Source organism: Salvia hispanica, chromosome 3 (assembly GCF_029641045.1).
Source record: "Salvia hispanica isolate PSC_SH4W2 chromosome 3, Shi_PSC_v1, whole genome shotgun sequence".
Classification (NCBI taxonomy): Eukaryota; Viridiplantae; Streptophyta; class Magnoliopsida; order Lamiales; family Lamiaceae; genus Salvia; species Salvia hispanica.
The window spans coordinates 64,465,719-64,485,988 of NC_142694.1; the positions used below are offsets into that span (position 1 = coordinate 64,465,719).

General features: G+C 34.7%; 1 protein-coding gene across 2 annotated transcripts; it reads right to left on the reverse strand.

Moving 5' to 3' along the window:
• Positions 1-5,759: 5,759 nt before the first annotated feature.
• LOC125211440 (uncharacterized) lies at positions 5,760-9,308 on the reverse strand. 2 transcript variants are annotated; one of them, XM_048111236.2, is made up of 9 exons: positions 8,962-9,308; positions 7,817-8,020; positions 7,610-7,712; positions 7,201-7,280; positions 7,053-7,130; positions 6,674-6,765; positions 6,358-6,469; positions 6,155-6,283; positions 5,760-6,071 (listed from the first exon to the last, which is right to left on the reverse strand). In XM_048111236.2, the coding sequence occupies exons 1-9, from the start codon at positions 9,214-9,216 to the stop codon at positions 5,955-5,957; spliced, it is 1,170 nt and encodes a 389-aa protein (XP_047967193.1). In that variant the 5' UTR covers positions 9,217-9,308; the 3' UTR covers positions 5,760-5,954. The 2 variants fall into 2 exon arrangements, with proteins under 2 accessions (XP_047967193.1, XP_047967192.1); XM_048111235.2 differs by having other exon boundaries at positions 7,817-8,086.
• Positions 9,309-20,270: the final 10,962 nt, after the last annotated feature.

Sequence of the window (20,270 nt, forward strand, 5' to 3'; positions counted from 1 at the left end):
CCTAAACTCTTGTAATTGAATAACCGAATAACACATTTAGATGGGCGAAGCTTAATATCTTTTCAATAATACGAAAAATAGTGGAAAAGATTATAAGAATAAGTGTTATAATACAGTGTGCAATATGAGCCATAATATTATATGAGGATTGTGTAGTGCATTTGGGCCACCAAATTAGTTACTTAGTAACAGAGAATTGGCTCTAATTTGATAGTGTTTTAAACATTAGTGAAAATAATATCCATTAAAATGTTATGATAGGTGACCCCAACGAGCACCGTAACTAATGGAGTGACACCGAATTCTAGTTCGTCTAGGATTTTGAAAACTCCGTTGAGCGACGAAAGCAGTTGGCAGCGGCTCAAAGTTGTAGGTTTTGATGAAGTTCAATTAAACGGGGAGATAAGGCCGCACTCATTGCTTATATTGCTAAGTTAGAAGCCGAGGTATATGAACACCAGCATCACACGGGCCTACTCATAATGGAAAAAAAACGAATGGGATTCAATGTATGATGAAGCTACATCGATTGTTGACTCAGTTGAGCTGAATTATAATCTTGAATGGACTTCCCATGTCTGCAATATTCTTTAAAGAGGATATTAATACCAAGAGGTTCAAGAAGGAGTCTGAGAGCATATCTGTGTCACAAATAAATTGTCTTCGGCAAAACTATGTGATGCAGTACATGTAGTAGACGCCAAAACAGGCTGAAAATACTATGTGTAGGAATGACTTGAAATTCGCACGATGTATTCAAATCGAGCTTAGAAGTCATTCTGACATGCCATAGGTATTAAGCTAAACCCTAATAATTGAATAATTTATGTGTATTAATTTGCACTGCGTCGGTGAAAGAATGACTTGAAATCCGCACGGTGACTTGAAATTGGCACGGGACCATAGGTATAAGCCTAAACTCTTGTAATTGAATAATTGAATAACACACTTAGATGGGCAAAGCTCAATATCTTTTCAATAATTCGAAAAATAGTGGAAAGATTATAATAATGTGTTATACAGAAAAAATAAAATACAGTGTGCAATATGAGCCATATTATTATATGAGGATTGTGTAGTGCATTTGGGCCACCAAATTAGTTACGTAGTAACAGAGAATTGGCTCTAATTTGATAGTGTTTTAAACATTAGTGAAAATAATATCCATTAAAATGTTATGATAGGTGACCCCAACGAGCGCCGTAACTAATTGAGTGACACCGAATTCTAGTTGTAGGTTTTGATGAAGGTTCAATTAAACGGGGAGATAAGGCCGCACTCATTGCTTATATTGCTAAATTAGAAGCCGAGGTATATGAACACCAGCATCACACGGGCCTACTCATAATGGAATAAAAACGAATGGGATTCAATGTATGATGAAGCTACATCGATTGTTGACGCAGTTGAGCTGAATTATAATCTTGAATGGGCTTCCCATGTCTGCAATATGAGTGGTGATAGAAAACAAGAAGATAGTCTTAGAAAAGCTCTTAGAATCGAGAAAGAATGCGTTGAGAATATTGAGAAAACCTTGCATGATATGTGTGTTGAGTATGCAGAGGTGAAGGTGGAATCTGATTGTAAATTGGCAGAAGCTGAAACGAAGCGCAAATTCTTTAAAGAGGAGATTAATACCAAGAGGTTTAAGAAGGAGTCGGAGAGCATATCTGTGTCACAAATAAATTGTCTTCGGCAAACCTATGTGATGCAGTACATGTAGTAGACGCCGAAACAGGCTGAAAATACTATGTGTTAGAATGACTTGAAATTCGCACGATGTATTCAAATCGAGCTGAGAAGTCATTCTGACATACCATAGGTATAAAGCTAAACCCTAATACTTGCATAATTTATGTGTATTAATCCATATTCGTCTGTGAAAGAATGACTTGAAATCCGCACGGTGACTTGAAATCCGCACGGTACCATAGGTATAAGATTAAACTCTTGTAATTGAATAACCGAATAACACATTTAGATGGGCGGAGCTTAATATCTTTTCAATAATACGAAAAATAGTGGAAAAGATTATAACAATAAGTGTTATACAGAAAAAATAAAATACAGTGTGTAATATGAGCCATATTAATATATGAGGATTGTGTAGTGCATTTGGGCCACCAAATTAGTTACGTAGTACAGAGAATTGGCTCTAATATAATATTGTTTTAATCATTACTGAAAATCATTATCCATTAAAATATCATGATACATAAAAGGAGAATTATCATTTGTGAAGTACTAACATAATTACTATGAATGTGTATTATATTGAACGTGCACATCACTTACATTTAATAATCTTTGTTCAATTTATATGTACTTTGTTTTTATACAGGGGATCCAAATTACTATTAACAATTGTTGCATTTTTTTTAATCAACCACGACTAAAACAAATATGTCTTGAACAACACATAATTGAGATATAAATGAATAATACTCCCTCCGTCCGCCAATAGGAGTCCCATTTCTTTTCCAAGCTATAGAATCCACTGGAGGAGACATCTCTCATGGAGTCTGAGTCTGCATGCCATCGCATGGATTGAGTGGTAACTTCGGATGCATACAACCGCCTCAATCTTTGACCCAGAGGAAAATAGTACATCTTCTTGAATGTACTTCTACCATTATCCTTGAATCTAACATGACCACCAAAATTTGCATTCAGTTCTGCTCTCGTCTCGTCTTCTCTCTAGTAGATCATGCACCCATTGATGCAACAATGTATTTTGAGATGGGGCATCTCTAAATTCTGCTTTTGTTTCTTACACTGATAGAAACTGTTATGCATACGATTCGGTCTCGGTAGACGTTCCTCCATAAATTGGCAAAATTCGTCAACAACTCGTTGAGACATTCGGTGTTCAGACTTCAGAGTTCTTCAGTCGAACATTTGTTGACAATTCAGAGTAATCACACCCCGCCCACAAATCAGATTGTGCCACTTCTAATGCATTGTAAAATTGTTGCAACTCGTTAGTAGGGGGTTCTAGCATGTAGGTAGGCAGAACATATTGTTCAAAGTATTGTGTCTGGAAATTGTAAGACTCATCATGACCGGTTGTTTGTCCTCATGTTGGTATGGATTCGATGGTGGAGCGAAATCCATAGATGCATTAGGTAATGAACTTAACAAAACTTTCGCATCACAATGAAATCTCCAATCATAATAATTTTTAGTAAACCCTTTCTTACAAGATGCTCCTTAACCTTATCCGTAAAAAAATATTTCATATTATTACAACATGCGCATGGACATCTAATTTTGAATTATCCATTGTAGAGGGATGTTGCATAGCAAAACTTATAAAGTTATCTACTCCATCAATAAAGTCAAGATTGTACTCTCTAGTAGCAAATTTTCTCTTATACATCCACTCTCATCTTAGAATAATACCTATTTCACTATCTATCTATCACACAAAATAACATAAATTAAAAAGAACAAACATCACATTACAATTAATATAATTAACTAATTTAGAGAAAATAACTAACAATTACAATAATACCTTTAGATAATTTAGAAGATGGCGAGGCCACGAGCAAAAGGAACACTTCTACCAAAAAAAAAAATACTCCCTCTGTCCACGAAAAATAGGGCACTTTGTGAATGACACGAGTTTTAATGTAGAATTGGTAAAGTAAGAGAGAAGGAAAAAAGTAAGAGATAAGTAGTGTTAGTGGAATGTGAGGTCCATATTATTAGTAAGACAGAAGGGAAAAAAGTAAGAGAAAAGTTGCTTAAAACTTTCCTTTTTTGAATGTGCCCTATTTTTCGTGGACAATCAAAAATGGAAAATGTGCCCTACTTTTCGTGGACGGAGGTGGGAGTATAAATTAAAATGACAACAAACATAACATTTCCTTTAATACATCCAAATAATTTAGAAAGAATAACCAATAATTACAATGATACATTTACATAATTTAGAAGATGGGGTAACCACAAGCCATTGGAACACTTCCGATCTGAAGAAATCGAAGCAAATTTGATGAAATATGAGTTAAGATTGGAAAATTCGAAGAGGAGAAAATAATCACAGGTGGATAGAATTAGAAGAATAAAGGAAAGGTTGAGGTACAAAAGATCTGAATCATTGCGAGCACTTGTACGATTCGCTTGCAATTTTCTGAGCACACTAGGATGTGCTCGCAATTTTCCGAGCAGAATAGGATGTGCTAGCTAAAAACCGCTTAGAATTTAAGACAACGACATTATTTTTGTTGAGTAATATATTAAATACACTATTTATTTTGAATATTTGAGCACCTAAAAGGTGCTCGCTTGAATCAATAAAAACAAAACAAAATATATCGATGCAATAGATTTAAGAATATTGCCACTTAAATAGTGTGACATGAGTCGTACTCCCTCCATTCCATGTTACTTGCACTATTCCATTTCGGCTTGTCATTAACTACTTACACTGTTTATAGTTTAAGTTAGAATTAATGTATTTAATTAATATATTAGATTAAGTTAAGAGCTCCTCTATGAAGTGATGTTTCATTACACTTAAAATTCTAATTTAATTACACTAAAAATCAATCCTAAATTTATGGCCTAAAATAAAAAGTGCGAGTAACATGGGACGGATGTAGTAAAATATAACGGTAGTTTGAGTAACTTTGTTAATTAGTTATAAACAATATGTTTATGATGTGTTATGTGGAAATATTTTACATGATTATTTTTTGGAATCCCAAGCACATATCTAGTGCTCACTTATATCTATAGTATTTGTTTTAATCCCGAGCACATGTTCAGTGCTCGGAATATTCCGAGTACATATATAGTGCTCGCTACATCAATAAAAATAAAACGAAATGCACTCCAAATATTTCGTGTGACAAAATTATTAAGTGTTGCATGAATGTTTTGTTTTGTTGGAATCCTGAGCACATGTATAGTGCTCGCTTACATCTATAAAAGTAAAACGAATGTATTGCAGATATTCCGTGTGGAAAAATTGTTGAATAATAATTGCACTTTCTTTTTTTGTATTCCGAGCACAGTTACGGTGGTCGCTCTTTTCCGAGCACCTATTTGGTGCTCGAATCTATTAGTGAAAATTTTTTTACAAGGCTGAGCATGTTGACCGTGCTCATATTGCTCGCAAGGGATTGTACAAGTTATTGATATTGCCGAGCACCACTAGATGTGCTCAGTATTTTGCCGAGCACATGAGACGGTGCTCGGTATTTTTGCTCGGTAAACAGTGATTTTTTTGTAGTGTTGAAAACAGATGGTCTAGTCTAGACAACTGCTAATGAAGATGATGATCAGTTATTGTTACTGCTCTCTGCCACGGGACAAAATCTCTCTTCCTCTCGGGCTCTGCTCTGCTCATCTTTTTTTAACTATCGGTCGTGAGCCGCAAAGCCTACATTTCATCTGCTTTGGAGTTCTTCTTGTGCACTCTTCAATGTTGTGTCTATTACTCCCCCATCCATTAAAGATGACCGATTACTAAAAATAGAAATATATTTATCTTCACTTTATTCCCTCTTACTTTATTCTATCCACTTAACACATAATAAAACTACATAAAATTCCGTACCACCCAAAAAAAAGGTTATCTTCTTTGGGACGGAAGGAATACTAAAATGGTGTTTTCACCTTTGTTGAAATGGAATTTACGCGTTACTTATGAAGAATTTCCAACTTGGGATATGAATGTAGTTCTGACAAAAATACGTTGTATGAAATATGCTCCAAATTAAGTGCATTACTTCAATCCAAGACTCACCTGCAGCCTGTAAATTCGAACTCGATTGAAAATAAGATAGTAGTACAAAATAAGTTACTAAGAACTTACACACTCGGAAGACTACTTATTTTTTATCTCAAAGCAGTCAAGGTTGTGAAAGAGAAAAAGTAAAAGAAAAATCAACCATCACGGTTCAAGGTGGACTTGAGATTGTGAGATAAAAAATATCACGTTTTCATTTTTGCAGATTTTGCATTCGGCCTCCATTCATAAGCCTCCAAAGTGCTCTCTTCGCCTCCTCTAGTGTCTCAACGCCCTGTCCATCTTCAAACGAGATTCTTTGAACGTTGAACTGCAAAAGAAGGAATCAAATTAAAAGCAGATCAAGAAACAGAATAGGAGGGGCATTATGAAAGATCAGGAAGGGTCTCCCACCTGAGCCCCTTGGCGGACACGGATATCAACCCCCTTGCTGTCTATCGATATAAAAGCAGCATCATCTACCTCCTCAGCTTCTTTGGATAAAAGCTCTCTCAAGGGTTTTGAGAAGATTGCATTTAGCTCCTAAGGAGAAAAGAAATGTCATAAGATTATGCATATTGCGGTATCAGTGACGTGCACATTGCTTGCTAAGATACCTTTAGATTCTGTTCACCACCATCAACAGCAATTTGATCAGGTCTAAGATCTTCATACTCTTTAACATCGACCCAAGCAACAGTTCCAAAGCCTCCAATAAAATATATATCACTGCCATGTAAAGTAAGTTTTGTTTAATCTCTTGATAAAGTATAGTTTCTCAGCTCTAGATAATAAAAAAACATGATGGCTTTGGGCTACCGAAAGTCATCAATCTATATAGGACATCTTTATACATAGGATTTATTCATCAATGTCGTTTTCAAGTTTGATGTGGACATCCGCGAGCACAAAGATGTAGCGATAAGAGCTAACCTTATGTTTTGCATCCGAAAATAGTAGAAATTTCCCCACTGCTGAGAAGGTCCTTGCAGGTGTTTCTCTATGTATTGTTTATGAGCCCATTCCTGGTAATCAAACAAGATATACCATCATTTTCAGGAATATGCAGAATCTTATATTCTGAATGATAAACCAGTAAAGATTCAATATCCATCATCATATATTCCATACATGTTGGCCTCATCGAAGCCAACGAATAACATTCCCTTTTTAAGATTCTATTTTTTTTGCTTTACAAAAAGTGGAGTTTGACAAACTAAAGGGAAAAAAATACCACCATTCATGCTTTTTTCAATATATTAACAGTATTAAGCAAGAGTTAGGAACAGATTCAGTTGGAGAATGAGTTCACCTGCTGGTCCTCTGGGAGGGGGTATACGTCGCCAAAGATTGTCACCCGTGCATTTGACAAGCCACTCCATCCAGGAGTCTGATAAATTTTTATTCTCTTCATAACCACAGAAATAAAAAGTGATGATGATAAATTAAACTCTACTAACCTGCACAACTACTGTGCATTTTGGATCGGCTAGCAAGTTCCTAGTGTGTATGGCCAACGGTGAGAACGAAAATATTGGATCTGCACGAAAAATGTAAAAATGTCTCCTCTAGATCTTTGGAAAGACAGGTTGAAGAAAAAATATCATATACATAAAAGTTGCAAAACAGCATTCTTTTCTTCAAAAGATAATCAATTAAATACCTACCCGCTGTCACACACGAACCAATCCTGATTAGTAATGACAGTGAAACAGTCTCAAAGCCAAAGAACTAATTAACTTTCTATCTACAAAACATATGTTGTTTTTTCTCGATAACATTACAATAGATGGATTGACATGCATGACAAAACACTACAGAATTCCAACTTCACATTCTGTCAAAGATAAGAGCATATAACAAACTTACGTCCCATAGGATCTGGCGCAAAATCTACGAGTGAGCCAAATGGATAACCCTCTCGGCGGTGGTGCATGCGTGACATCACAGTACACAGGTGGGCAAACCTAGCCTTCCCATATTTAGATCAAGCACAACGTTACATATACATGCCAAAAGCCATGCTGTTTTATTGCCGAATATACTCTGAAATTTTAGAAGGCAAAGAAGTTTTACCTGTTCCATTAAATTTCTGACAGCTAAGGCTGGTCTTGGTAAGCCATGAGCAGAGGTGGCACTTTGCACCCCTCCAGATATAGGTGTCCTGAAAAGTCCAGCTCTTGTACCTCCCCCACTACTTGTTCCATATGATCCCAAAAGAGGAGGTGTCGTCAAATTTATATCCGGTGAGCCACTTTGTTGGAGATCTGGTGAATTACCCTTCAGGATATGAGAGAGGCCATCACAACAAAGCCGAACAAGCCGTTTGAAATATCCATTCATGGACTATATCATAAGGAAAGATGTCTAACTTATGATGACATGGTAGGAAAAGCATGAGCATAATAAGCCAAAGAAAAAAACCCTCCAAATTCACAGAATAGTTAAATTTCCAGTTAGTTTCTAAACTCTATGGACTGATACATATCATGTTGGGGAAAGTATGATACTACCTCCGTCCACAAAAAATAGACTAATTTTACCATTTTGGGATATCCACCAAAATTAGACAAATTCTAAATATGGAAAGTTTTGAACAAATACTAACCCTACACATCATTCTAAATGTGAACTCCACAATCCACTATCACTACTTACACTACTTTTTCCCTCCCTCTTACTTTACCAATCGCCCATTAAAACTCGTATCATTTACAACTTTGTCTATTTTTTTTGGACGGAAATAGTAATTTTTAGCCATGACATTAATCATTGTGATTATGACTTTAAAATTTTAGGAAATAGATGCAATTTGTCCAATGACTAGGTTCCCAACAAAAACAAATTTTTATGACTATGAATGGATGGAGACAGATTAACATTCCGCTTTAATCTTTATATTCACCATTCGATCATATGCAATGAAGCTAGGATATGTAAATGAACACAGAAGAAGACCCAGAGCAGATTTTAACCAAAGCTCTGAACAAATTCAATCAAGACTGTAAATTCAAAGGAAAACCTAAACTGAAAGCTGAGAACTAATGTTGTATGTGTGTAAGCTAATTAAGAGTTGGTACACGAAAATAAAATCAACCAAGATTATTAGGGCAAAATAAGGAAAAAAATTGAAGAAAAGTTTGAGATTACCCAAATCAAAATCATGGAAATAAGTAAAAACAACAGAAAGTAAAGGGGCAAATCTTCTTTTTTCTTCAAACCTCAGATAAAGAGAGAGTTTGGTCTGACACGAAACGCACGACGCCGTTATCGCTATCCAAGCGGCTGTCTTCTTCGCCGTGGTCTGAGGCGTCCGCAGAAACTCGAGAAACACATCGCAACGACTGCGTTTTACTGAAGCTGGGAGAGATTTTGAAAACAGCGCAATGTTTGTTGCTGATTTTAGCCGTCTGAATTGCTGATGACCTGTCTGAGAACCTCTTAATTTGCAAACCGGAACTCGATAGTGCTTCCATGGCGAAACACGCACTCACACTAACACTCACACTCACACTCACAGAGACACAGAGAGATGAGAGAGAGATTTTTTATTTATTTATTGTTTAGATTTTCAAGGGGAGAGGCTTGACATAAGGATATTTATATGGGCCAAGCCCAGTGGAAATTTTATATACTACTGATTTTTCTCCTAGTTTGTTACTTAGGCGTCTTAATTACATTAGTTGTATGAATGGTAATATTTTTACTATAAAAAATACTTCCTCCGTCCGCTAGGAGTCTAATTTATGGATGACACGGATTTTAAGAAATGTTAAAAAAAGTAAGTAGAAAAAAGTTGGGAGAATAGGGGTCTCACTTTAAATGAAATGTGAATGGAATGAGTTAGTGGAAGGTGAGACTGAGACCCTATTACTATTTATGGTAACGGTGAATCGGGATTCTTATTCTTCGACGGACTAAAATGAAAAAATAAGACTTTTATTCGTGGACAGATGGAGTAATAAATTAAATATTACTAATGGATAAATAGAATGAATAGTAATAAAAAAATAATACATGAATCTTATAATAATATAATACACATTTAGTTTCACATTGCATTATTTATGAGAGAATGCAATAATAGAGACTGTTAATTTGCAATACGGAACACGATGGCGCTTATATAACGAAACACACGCTCAGACACTGAGAGAGAGATATTTTTTTTTCTGTTAGATTTTTTCCAATTTATTTACGTAACTCATTCTTAAATGTACTAAAAGTTTTATGTCTCATATATGTTACATACGATATAATTCTAAATAGAATTGAATTTTTAATATAATTTCAATTAGTCAATTAATTTCAATGACTAATAAGGAAAATGAGATTATGGCCTTAATTATAATTGATTGGCAAATCATATAATTCCTAATCCTATCAAATGAATATATTATTATAGAGTAGTGATATAAGACAAGTGTCCATTAAGTATATAACTAGAGAACAAATCACAGCCACAAGATCAAGAAAATCAAGGGCTAGATTAGATAATCATGGGTTATTAGCATACACAATTTGCTTCAACGCGGGGGTATTTATGTAATTTCATAATTAGGGTAAAAAAACAAAATCCCCAAAATTTTATTCTCCCGCTTTGAGTCTTCCGCTGTAAGCTACTGCTCTCTCAAAACTTCTCTCACAAAACCCTACGACTGAAAATCGACGACGAATCTTCATCTTCACCGCTCATCTCCGGCCATCTACGACTGAAATCGACGATATCTATTCAGCATTTGTACCATTAAGCATCTACATCGAATCCACATTTTCAAAATGGTTGATACTCGAAAATCTTCAACGGAAAATTCTAGCCGCCAGTTGCGTTCTGGCTGAAATTCTGGTGAAGCTTTTCAAAGTTCTTACTCTTAATTTATTTCATTTACTTCATCTAATTCCTAACTTCGATTCTGAGTTTTGTCAAAATAGTACAAAAATCGACTCGCAAGTAGCCGGCTAAATCAAAGACGGTCAAACAAGCAACTCGGAACCTCGATGCAGATGCTGGAAACAAAATTCCAGATCCAGAAGGTAAAACCTAGGAATTAAATTTGTAAAATGAAGAAATAAATTATGATAATGAGGTAACAGAGTATTCCAAGTGAACTTTCTATAATTGTAGATGATATGTTGTATATTGATATTGTGTTTCTTATTAATGTGTTTAGGATTTTTGGATTAAACTTAACTGCTGTGTTCTTTCGACATTAAAATGAACTACATATTCTTTTTAATGAAGTAGTAAATTGATAAGATTAAGTAATAAATTATGATAATGTACTAATATAAATGCTCTGTTTATACAGTAGGGTTTATTACTAAAATGAAGTGATATAACATTATAATGAAGTAATAGAATCTAAAATGAAGTACTGTAAAGTGAAAATCATATTAAATGATGTAACAGAGTATTCCAAGTGAACTATCTACAATTGTGGATGATATGTTGTATATTAATTCTGTGTTTGTTATGTATAGGTAAAACTTCCACTCCAACTAGGAAGAATTCAAGTAGTTCTCCTCAAATCCCTACTGAAATCCATGCTACAAAAGGTAAAAATTGAATTGATATTTAATGTGTACTTAATGAAGTAACATAGTATTCCAAGTGAACTATCTATAATTGTGGATGATATGTTGTATATTAGTTGTTGTGAAGTATTGAATTCATATAATGAAGTAATAAATTATACAATAAGTTTTATTACTAAAATGAAGTAATAAAACATTATAATGAAGTAAATGACTCTAAAAATGAAGTAATAAAAAATTATAATGAAGTAACATCTTTAACTAATGTGTTGTTTGCACATTAAAATAAACTACATATTCTTTTAATGAAGTAGTAAATTGATAAGATGAAGTAATAAATTATGATAATGAAGTAATATAAATGATCTGTTTATACAGGAAGGTTTATTACCAAAATGAAGTAATAAAACATGCTAAAGAAGTAATATTCTATAAATATGAAGTATATGTTTACTGTTTTGTATGAGTTTAGGATTTAGAATTAAAATTAACTGCTTCATTGTTTGCATATTCAAATGAAATACATATTTCGTGTGATGAGGTAATGCAACTGATCTATTTTCCTATTAACTATAATCTGGTTGTTGTGAAGTATTGAATTCATATAATGAAGTAATAAGTTTATACAATATGTTTTATTACTAAAATGAAGTCATAAAACATTATAATGAAGTAATAGTTTATAAATAATATGTTTACTGTTTTGTATGAGTTTAAGATTTAGAATAAAAGTTAACTGCTGCATTGTTTGCATATTCAAATGAACTATTTATTTTATGTGATGAGGTAATGCAACTGATCTGTTTTCCTATTAACTATAATCTATTTGTTGTGAAGTATTGAATTCATATAATGAAGTAATAAGTTATGATAATGAAGTAATATAAAGTGAAAAATCATATTAAATGAGGTAACAGAGTATTCCAAGTGAACTATCTATAATCGTGGATGATATGTTGTATATTAATTCTGTGTTTGTTATGTATAGGTAAAACTTCCTCTCCAACTAGGAAGAAAGCAAGTAGTTCTCCTCAAATACCTACTGAAATCCCCGCTACAAAAGGTAAAAAATGAATTGATATTTAATGTGTACTTAATGAATTAACATAGTATTCAAAGTGAACTATCTATAATTGTGGATGATATGTTGTATATTAGTTGTTGTGAAGTATTGAATTAATGAAGTAATAAGTTATACAATAGGTTTTATTACTAAAATGAAGTAATAAAACATTATAATGAAGTAAATGACTCTAAAAATGAAGTAATAAAAAATTATAATGAAGTAACATCTTTAACTAATGTGTTGTTTGCACATTAAAATAAACTACATATTCTTTTTGATGAAGTATAATAAAGTTAGTTGTGTCTTTAATAAAGTAATATAAAGTGAAAATCACATTAAATGAAGTAACATAGTATTCTAAGTGATATAATTATATATGAAGTAGTAAATTGATATAATGAAGTTAGTTGTGTCTTATGTATTCACACACTTTATTCTAAGTGAGCTATCTATAATAGTATATGATATGTTGTAAATTTATTCTGTATTCTTATGTATAGGTGAAAATTCCTCTAGAAAGAAGATGAATTCGAGGATTTCTTTGGAAATCCTCTCAAATTACTTAGACAAGTACTTCATTCATACACTTTATTACTTCATTCATGTTCCTTGTTACAGACTCTAATGAAGTAATAGAACATTATATTGAAGTAACAGACTCTAATTATGAACTACCTATTTAATGTATTGAAGTAATATAAATGCTATGTTTATACAATATGGTTTATTACTAAAATGAAGTAATATAACATTATAATGAAGTAACAGACTCTAAAAATGAAGTAATATAAAGTGAAAATCATAATAAATGAGGTAACAGAGTATTTCAATTGAATTATCTATAATTGTGGATGATATGTTGTATATTAATTCTGTGTTTGTTATGTATAGATAAAAATTCCTCTGCAACTAGGAAGAATGTAAGTAGTTCTGAAATCACTGCTGCCAAAAGTAAAAAAATGAAATTAAAGCATAGATGAATGAAGTATTGAATTCATATGATTAAGTAAGATCTTGATCATTATCTAATTTTTAATGTGTTGTGTACTTTTTATATAACCAAAGGTTCATCTGTAGAGATATTGGATGCAGCAAAAGGCCTAAAAAATTCTGTTCTGGAAGGTAAAAAGTGAAGTCTAAGCTGTTTTTGTTTTGAAATAATAAATTGACATGGTGTAGTTAAATTGTATTTATTAATGATGATGCTAATGCAGGGGACAAGAAATTGAAGGCTATAGAGGAAACCATTACACCCATTGAGAAGCTTCGAGGTTAAATTCCAAAACTGCCATTATAGATTGATTTAATACAACATGTAATTTAATTCATTAACTAAAATAGTCCACTTTTTTTTTTTTTTTTTTTTTTTTTTTTTTTTTTCCTTCTTCAGAAATGATGAATCTGAAGCAAGCATGTGGTGGTAATGACTGTAATGATGAAAAGCGGACAAAAAATAAGCATGATAAGGTGCCAAATACAGAGAACCACGGTTCGTTTTAAAATAAATTTTAGTTGCAATGACCTAAATAAGTTAACTGATGAACTAAATAATACTCCCTCCGTCCGCGAATAGGAGTCCCGGTTGGCCATTTTCATCCGTCCGCCATTAGGAGTCCCGGTTAGACATTTTATCTTGGGAGTATAAAAAATGACCCCACTTTTCCCTTAATTTAGAAGCTGCAATTAATTTTAATCCACTTTGATTGCAAATAATAATATAAATGGGTCTCACATTCCACTATCACACACTTAAATTATTACACTCAAACTTTTCTTAAAACCCGCACCCAACTCAACTGGGACTCCTATTCACGGACGGAGAGAGTATAACTTGCATATGTTAGGCACAAAGAGAATGAAGGAAACAGAAGGTGCTTTACCCAGTGGGGTACAAACAGATAAGGATAAGGAGAAGCGAAGAAAGAAGATTGTTAACAAAGTTGCAGAATCGGCAAATGTAAACAAAAATTACATCTTTCCTAATGCTTGGAGGAAACTTATTACCAAATTTAAATCCTTCTCACGCTTATATATACCCCATAACCTCATTCATAGAATCCAACCCTTCCATAGCCCCCAAAAGGGGAGTCTCCAAGACTTCTCCTCCAACCCTAATCCTAGAGAGCTTCTTATTGCAACATAAATTCTCAGAGATTAAAAGCTAGAGTACATCTTTGTGCAAGGAGTTGGAGAAGGATTTCAAGAACATCAAGAACGGCAAGGATTCAACCTACGGGTTTTATTTGCTTTAGTTTTATGTTCAAATTATCTTCCCTTCAATCTATGTGTCTAGCTTATGCTCATGCGATACAAACGTTGATTACAAGATTAGGGTTGTCAATCCTAACACGTAACTCCAAAAAGCTCCTAAGACCCTTGAAAAGTCATCACTCTCAATTAACAGTGCCGTTTTAAGGGAAGCTAACTGTAGCGTCTACTAAGTGAATCTAACTCGCTAGAACTCTCTCACAGTTATGAAGCAAGTTGTATTAAATTATACAAGATTGTGTCACTCAATCATGCAGCATCAGAATTACTTAGGGAAGAAACAAAGTAAAAACAAAACGGATGTTAAATAGAAAACTGAAATTGTATAACCAAAGTCGTTACTAACACATCCCTAGAATCATATGAGTTTAGTTACACATAATGAAATAAGCTAAACACATAGGTTGAAGGGAAGACAATTTGAACATAAAACTAAAGCAAATAAAACCCGTAGGTTGAATCCTTGTCGTTCTGATGTTCTTGAAATCCTTCTCCAACTCCTTGCACAAAGATGTACTCTAGCTTTTAATCTCTGGGAATTTATGTTGCAAGTAGAAGCTCTCTAATTTGATGAAGCTTGAGGTCTTATTTATAGGGGAAAGCCAATCCTCATTGTAGAAGGAAAAGATCTTCAAAATATGGTAAATCTTGGAGCAGATCTAGGGCAATTCGGATTCGCCGCCTTTCTCCGGTGGGCCGCTGCACCTTGGCCGGCGGTCGCCGCGTTGGAGTCCAGAGTCTTTGTTCCTCCGGCGGCGGACCGCCGCACGACTTCCGGCGGTCGCCGGGCGAGACTCTCTTCCAAGTATAATTTTCCGAGGCGGACCGCTGCACTGCTCTGACCGCCAGGCGCCGGCGGTCGCCGTACAACTTCGCGGCGGTCGCCGGTCGCCGTCTGCCTCCAGATTTCCAGACTTTGCGTTTTGACTCCCTTTTTCGGCTCAATTATGCACATTTCTCACAAAACACGTCAACATACCAAAATAGATAAAATATGCAAATAATGGACATGTAATGCAGCTTTGACATTAAAAACGGACCAAATAATGGCCTTAAAACAGTGCAAAATCCGAGCGTATCAACTCCCCCAAACTTACATTTTTGTTTGTCCTCGAACAAAACAATAAAGACACACGGAATGCACAAGGACTAGACGTCATAAATGCCTCAAAAGATGAAGGAATAGATTAAGCATGTATTAACGCAATCAAATCAAGCAAGGCTTATTAGTGCACTTTCATTACTAACTCGTGGAACACCTTGAAATCAAACACTCACATGTGGCAAACTTCCAAAGATGGGAAGAGTTCTCTCACTCTCAAAGTGTATAAAGGTAATGTGTATAAACACTCAAATCATCCATCATGCAAAGTTTACCATAGGCTTGCTCAGAGTCTAATCACTCCTTTACTAGATGTGATTAAGCTTCAAAAGTCCGAAAGGTCTTTATCTTTGGTTGTAATGTAGGCTCTTTGGTAGGTGAAGAATATTTGGCTAAAAAGTGACTAAAGATAAAATATCCCAAGTAGAGTTAAAGTGACTCCACTTTTCTAAAACTCAAGACACTTTCAACACTTTATTTCTCCTTCAACTCACTTTCCAATCCTTTGATTTTTATTTTTCTTTTCACAACCTTTCACAAACTATTTTCTTTTCTTTCTTTTTTTCTTCTTTTACATAGGCATCCTTTCTAAGATCAAGTACATACTTGGATTTTTTTCACAATTTCACAACTTGTACTTTTCTACATTTAAGCACACTACTTTTTATACTTTCCTCCTTACCTCTCCAATTCCTTCACAAAACAAGATAGCAAAAACTAACCCAAGGAATTGTCCCCTTTTATTTTGGCATCCAAAGAAAAGGCTTAAAGGCTCAAACTTGGCTCCCAAGGGAAAATTTTTGAAATTTTGAGAGGGTTGAAAATTTTAGGTATATAAGTAGGCTAGAAAAGACGGCCAATCATCCTCCTACATCAACTTAAACACTATGTAAAATTAGGCAAGACTAGGAGCAAGTTCTAGAAACATATACACGAATGCAAATAAATCACACAAGAATGAAATTTAGGCTCAAATCCTCACAAGGTATAAAGCATGATTCAAGGCATACAAACAATTCACTAATTATGCACCTTTTCACCAAACCATCAATCAAAACGTTAAACCACACTTAAACATAGATGGAATGTAATATCATTGACAACTCGGTCTAAAGTGTGTCACTAAGCATGCGTGTTTCTAAGTTCTTCATGTTAAGTTCACGACATGGATTCAAGAAAACATTTTTTAGAACACAAAAATCTCCTACGGGGTTTTGAAAAATAAAAGCAAAAACTTCAGAACAAAAAGAAAACCCTAAAATAAAAATCTAAACTCACGGTCCACCACTTCATCTCCCCAAACTTATTTACAACAAAATGTAAAATAAGTTTGTAGAGTCGGTTGGGACGTGAATGAACTATTAAAAAGAAATCATACCTTGAAAAAATTTTGCGTAGAGGTTGTACGGGACGAAAATCCAAAAAATTTCAAACAATCGCGCTGGAGACACTGTGCCCAGGTGGCGGGCGGCCGCGGCCTGTCTAGCGGTTGCCACACATCGTCAGAAAATTCCAGCGTTCAGGTGGCGAACCGCCGCAGCGCTTGCGGCGGTCGCCACGTAAAGGTTAGAACCTGCAAAAAAAATTTCAAAGCACAAAATTAAACCAAAACCAAAAATACGTAAAAATTAAATCAAAAATTATCAAAAACATAAAAAGAAATTGTTTTAAACATCCAATAATATGGTACAAATGCTCATTTAAGTCATTGAGCTTGACTTCTTCATTCTTGAGGAGGATGGCAATGGGCGTTGAGGTCGTCGAACACGCCAATAAGATAGGCGATGTTGCCACTCATGGTTTGGTGCTCTTGTCGAGCCTCGACGGCCATCCTTTGGAGCTCTTCAATTTCACGACGGCGATGCACGTCTTCCCATTATTGCTCCCAAAATTGTTGCTCCGCCGTGCGCTAATCGCCTTGAGCCGTCCATCCTTGGCGGTTGTAGGCGTTCTCCCTTTGTTGCTCCGCCCAACGGGTGTCCCAAGCATTGGACACGTTTTGCATGTAGGAGTAGATGTCTCCTAGTTGGGCGGAGGGGTTCGCTTGTAACTCATCATTGGTATTTGGCCTTCTGTGGCGGCGATTTGCTCGAGTCTGATGGCCCTCCACTTCCTCTTCTTCTTCTTCTTCTTGGCGATGTTGGGGCGGCGGTGGCGGTGGCACTCCACTATCTTGGGCATGCGAGTGCTCCCCTTCCTCATTATAGTGATCAATGGCCTCATAAGTGGAGTCATCCTCGGCCTCAAAGACGGGGATACGGGCCGGAATATTTCTCTTCCTAAACTCCCCATTGATGGGGTTGGCCTCAATGGCTCTTCGGTGGGCTGGAGTGTCGAGCTTCCAATTGACTTGGTTTGCCCAAACGTCGACCTTGGTCAATTGCGGGATTGCAACGGGGAAGTGATCCCCCGCCACTTGCAAGAAAAATCCTTGACCCCAATAGTCGGTCTTCAACAATCCCACTGAGAAGAGCACTTCATAAGTGATAAAGCGCTCCCCACCATCTTCCGTCAATCCGGCGAAAGATATGTCCAAGTGTTCGACAATCGCCGTAATCAAGCCCCCACAACATATAAGTATATGTGTGCGTGCTTTTAATTACCTGAATAAAATCTCCCCCCCTCCTCTTTAAAAATGGAGGCTCTTTAGAAATGGAGGAATTCACATATATATGCCTAACCCATGTCGAATTAGGTTTAAACTGAAAAACTTGCTTATTCAAGAGCAAGTTTACTCCCACTGTTCCAAGGGAGATGACCCTTTACTTGCGCGATACGAGAATTTATGCAACTTTATTTTGTGTGTGAAGTGGTGAGAGTAAAGTAAGAGAGAGGAAATAAAGTAGAGAGAAGAGTGTTTCCATTTTAAGTAAGGAGTCATCTTAATTGGGACAAACCAAAAAGAAAAGTGGATCATCTTTAACGGGACGGAGGGAGTATTAGCAAGACACATGTACGTTTGATGTCCTCCTTAAACTTCTAACACGTGTACTCCTTCAGATACGTCTATCTATTTTACTACCAAAATATGTATAATCAAAATTATATTTTCAGTAAATTATACTATCCAGTGTTACTTATTTATATACTACATGTTTAAAATCCGAAAAATATAAACCAATCTTCTTTCAGGATGTGATCAAATGAAATCTCTAAATACTGTACAAATTCAAAACTATGATCTTGATCATTGATCATTGAAAAATGTCAATAGATCATAAAAAAACATCAACAGGAAAATGTCAACAGAATTTTAACGATAGTCAATGATTGATGTTGTGTTGATATTGTGTTGATACCGTGTTAACATTAAAATCTTGAAATTTTACACTGTGTTGATATTGTATTGTAACTGTGTTGAGGAATTTTGAGTTTGTACAATATATAAGTTTGCATTTTATCACTGCCCATCTTCTTTCTTTGTAAACACAGTACGGAACGCATGGAAAATATTCTCTTGAGTTATAATATGTTGTGTACAAGCATAATTGTTTTTCATGCACCCAACACCTTATTCAACTATATCCAATCAAACACGTAGAATATTTTATTAGCTAAGTTATAATATTCTCTTGAGTTATAATATGTTGTGTACAAGCATAATTGTTTTTCATGCACCCAACACCTTATTCAACTATATCCAATCAAACACGTAGAATATTTTATTAGCTAAGTTATTATATGTAACATCCCGAATTTCCAAATCCTAATTTTAGAGTCCTAGAATTTATTATTGATGACGTGGGAGATGTGAATTATTTGATAGATGAATTTATTGTATGAGTTCTTTGACCGGGAAGTTTGAAAAGTCAAATTTGTTGACTAGGTGATGTGGCATGAGATTTATTAAATTATGAGATGAATTAATTGTTTAAGGGTGAGTGAAGATATTAGAGAAAATTTCCATCAATACTAGCCATTTTCGACCCCCTTGATTTTTTAAGAGGAAATTCTATTTTTCCGGATTTAATTTAATTCTTGGGATATTTATCCAAATTAAATCCAAGACCCAATTATTCCTTATTTTAAAGAGGGAAAAATCGAAACCCCCTTGTTAATTGGTGATTTTCGAAAATCACTATGTTGGGAAGGAAGAAATTATTTTATTGTTTAATTGATCCCTTATTTGATCTCCTTCCATACCTAGAATTAAAATATTCTACCAAATCTTTTCATACCTCAAGAGATCTTGCCATATCTATTTTAGTTGATATTTAAAAATCCCTTCCTTATTTACAAGGCTAAATACACGCCTAATTCATTCTTCCAAGGGGAGATTTTTATTTTTATTTTGCTCCATGATATTTTATTCTACTCCGTAAAATATATTCAAGATAAAATCTTGGCTAATTAATTAGCCTAATTTTCGAAAATATCATGGAATTATGCCTTGGAGTCTATTTTTGTTATTTCTTCTTCCCTACAATATTGTTTTATTTAATTGTGGAGAATAAAATCTTACCAAATATTCTATGCTATTTACCTAAAGATCTTGTTGATCACTATAAATAAGAGAAGCCCCAACCCTAGCCCCCATATTTTTCGTCCCCCCTCCCTCT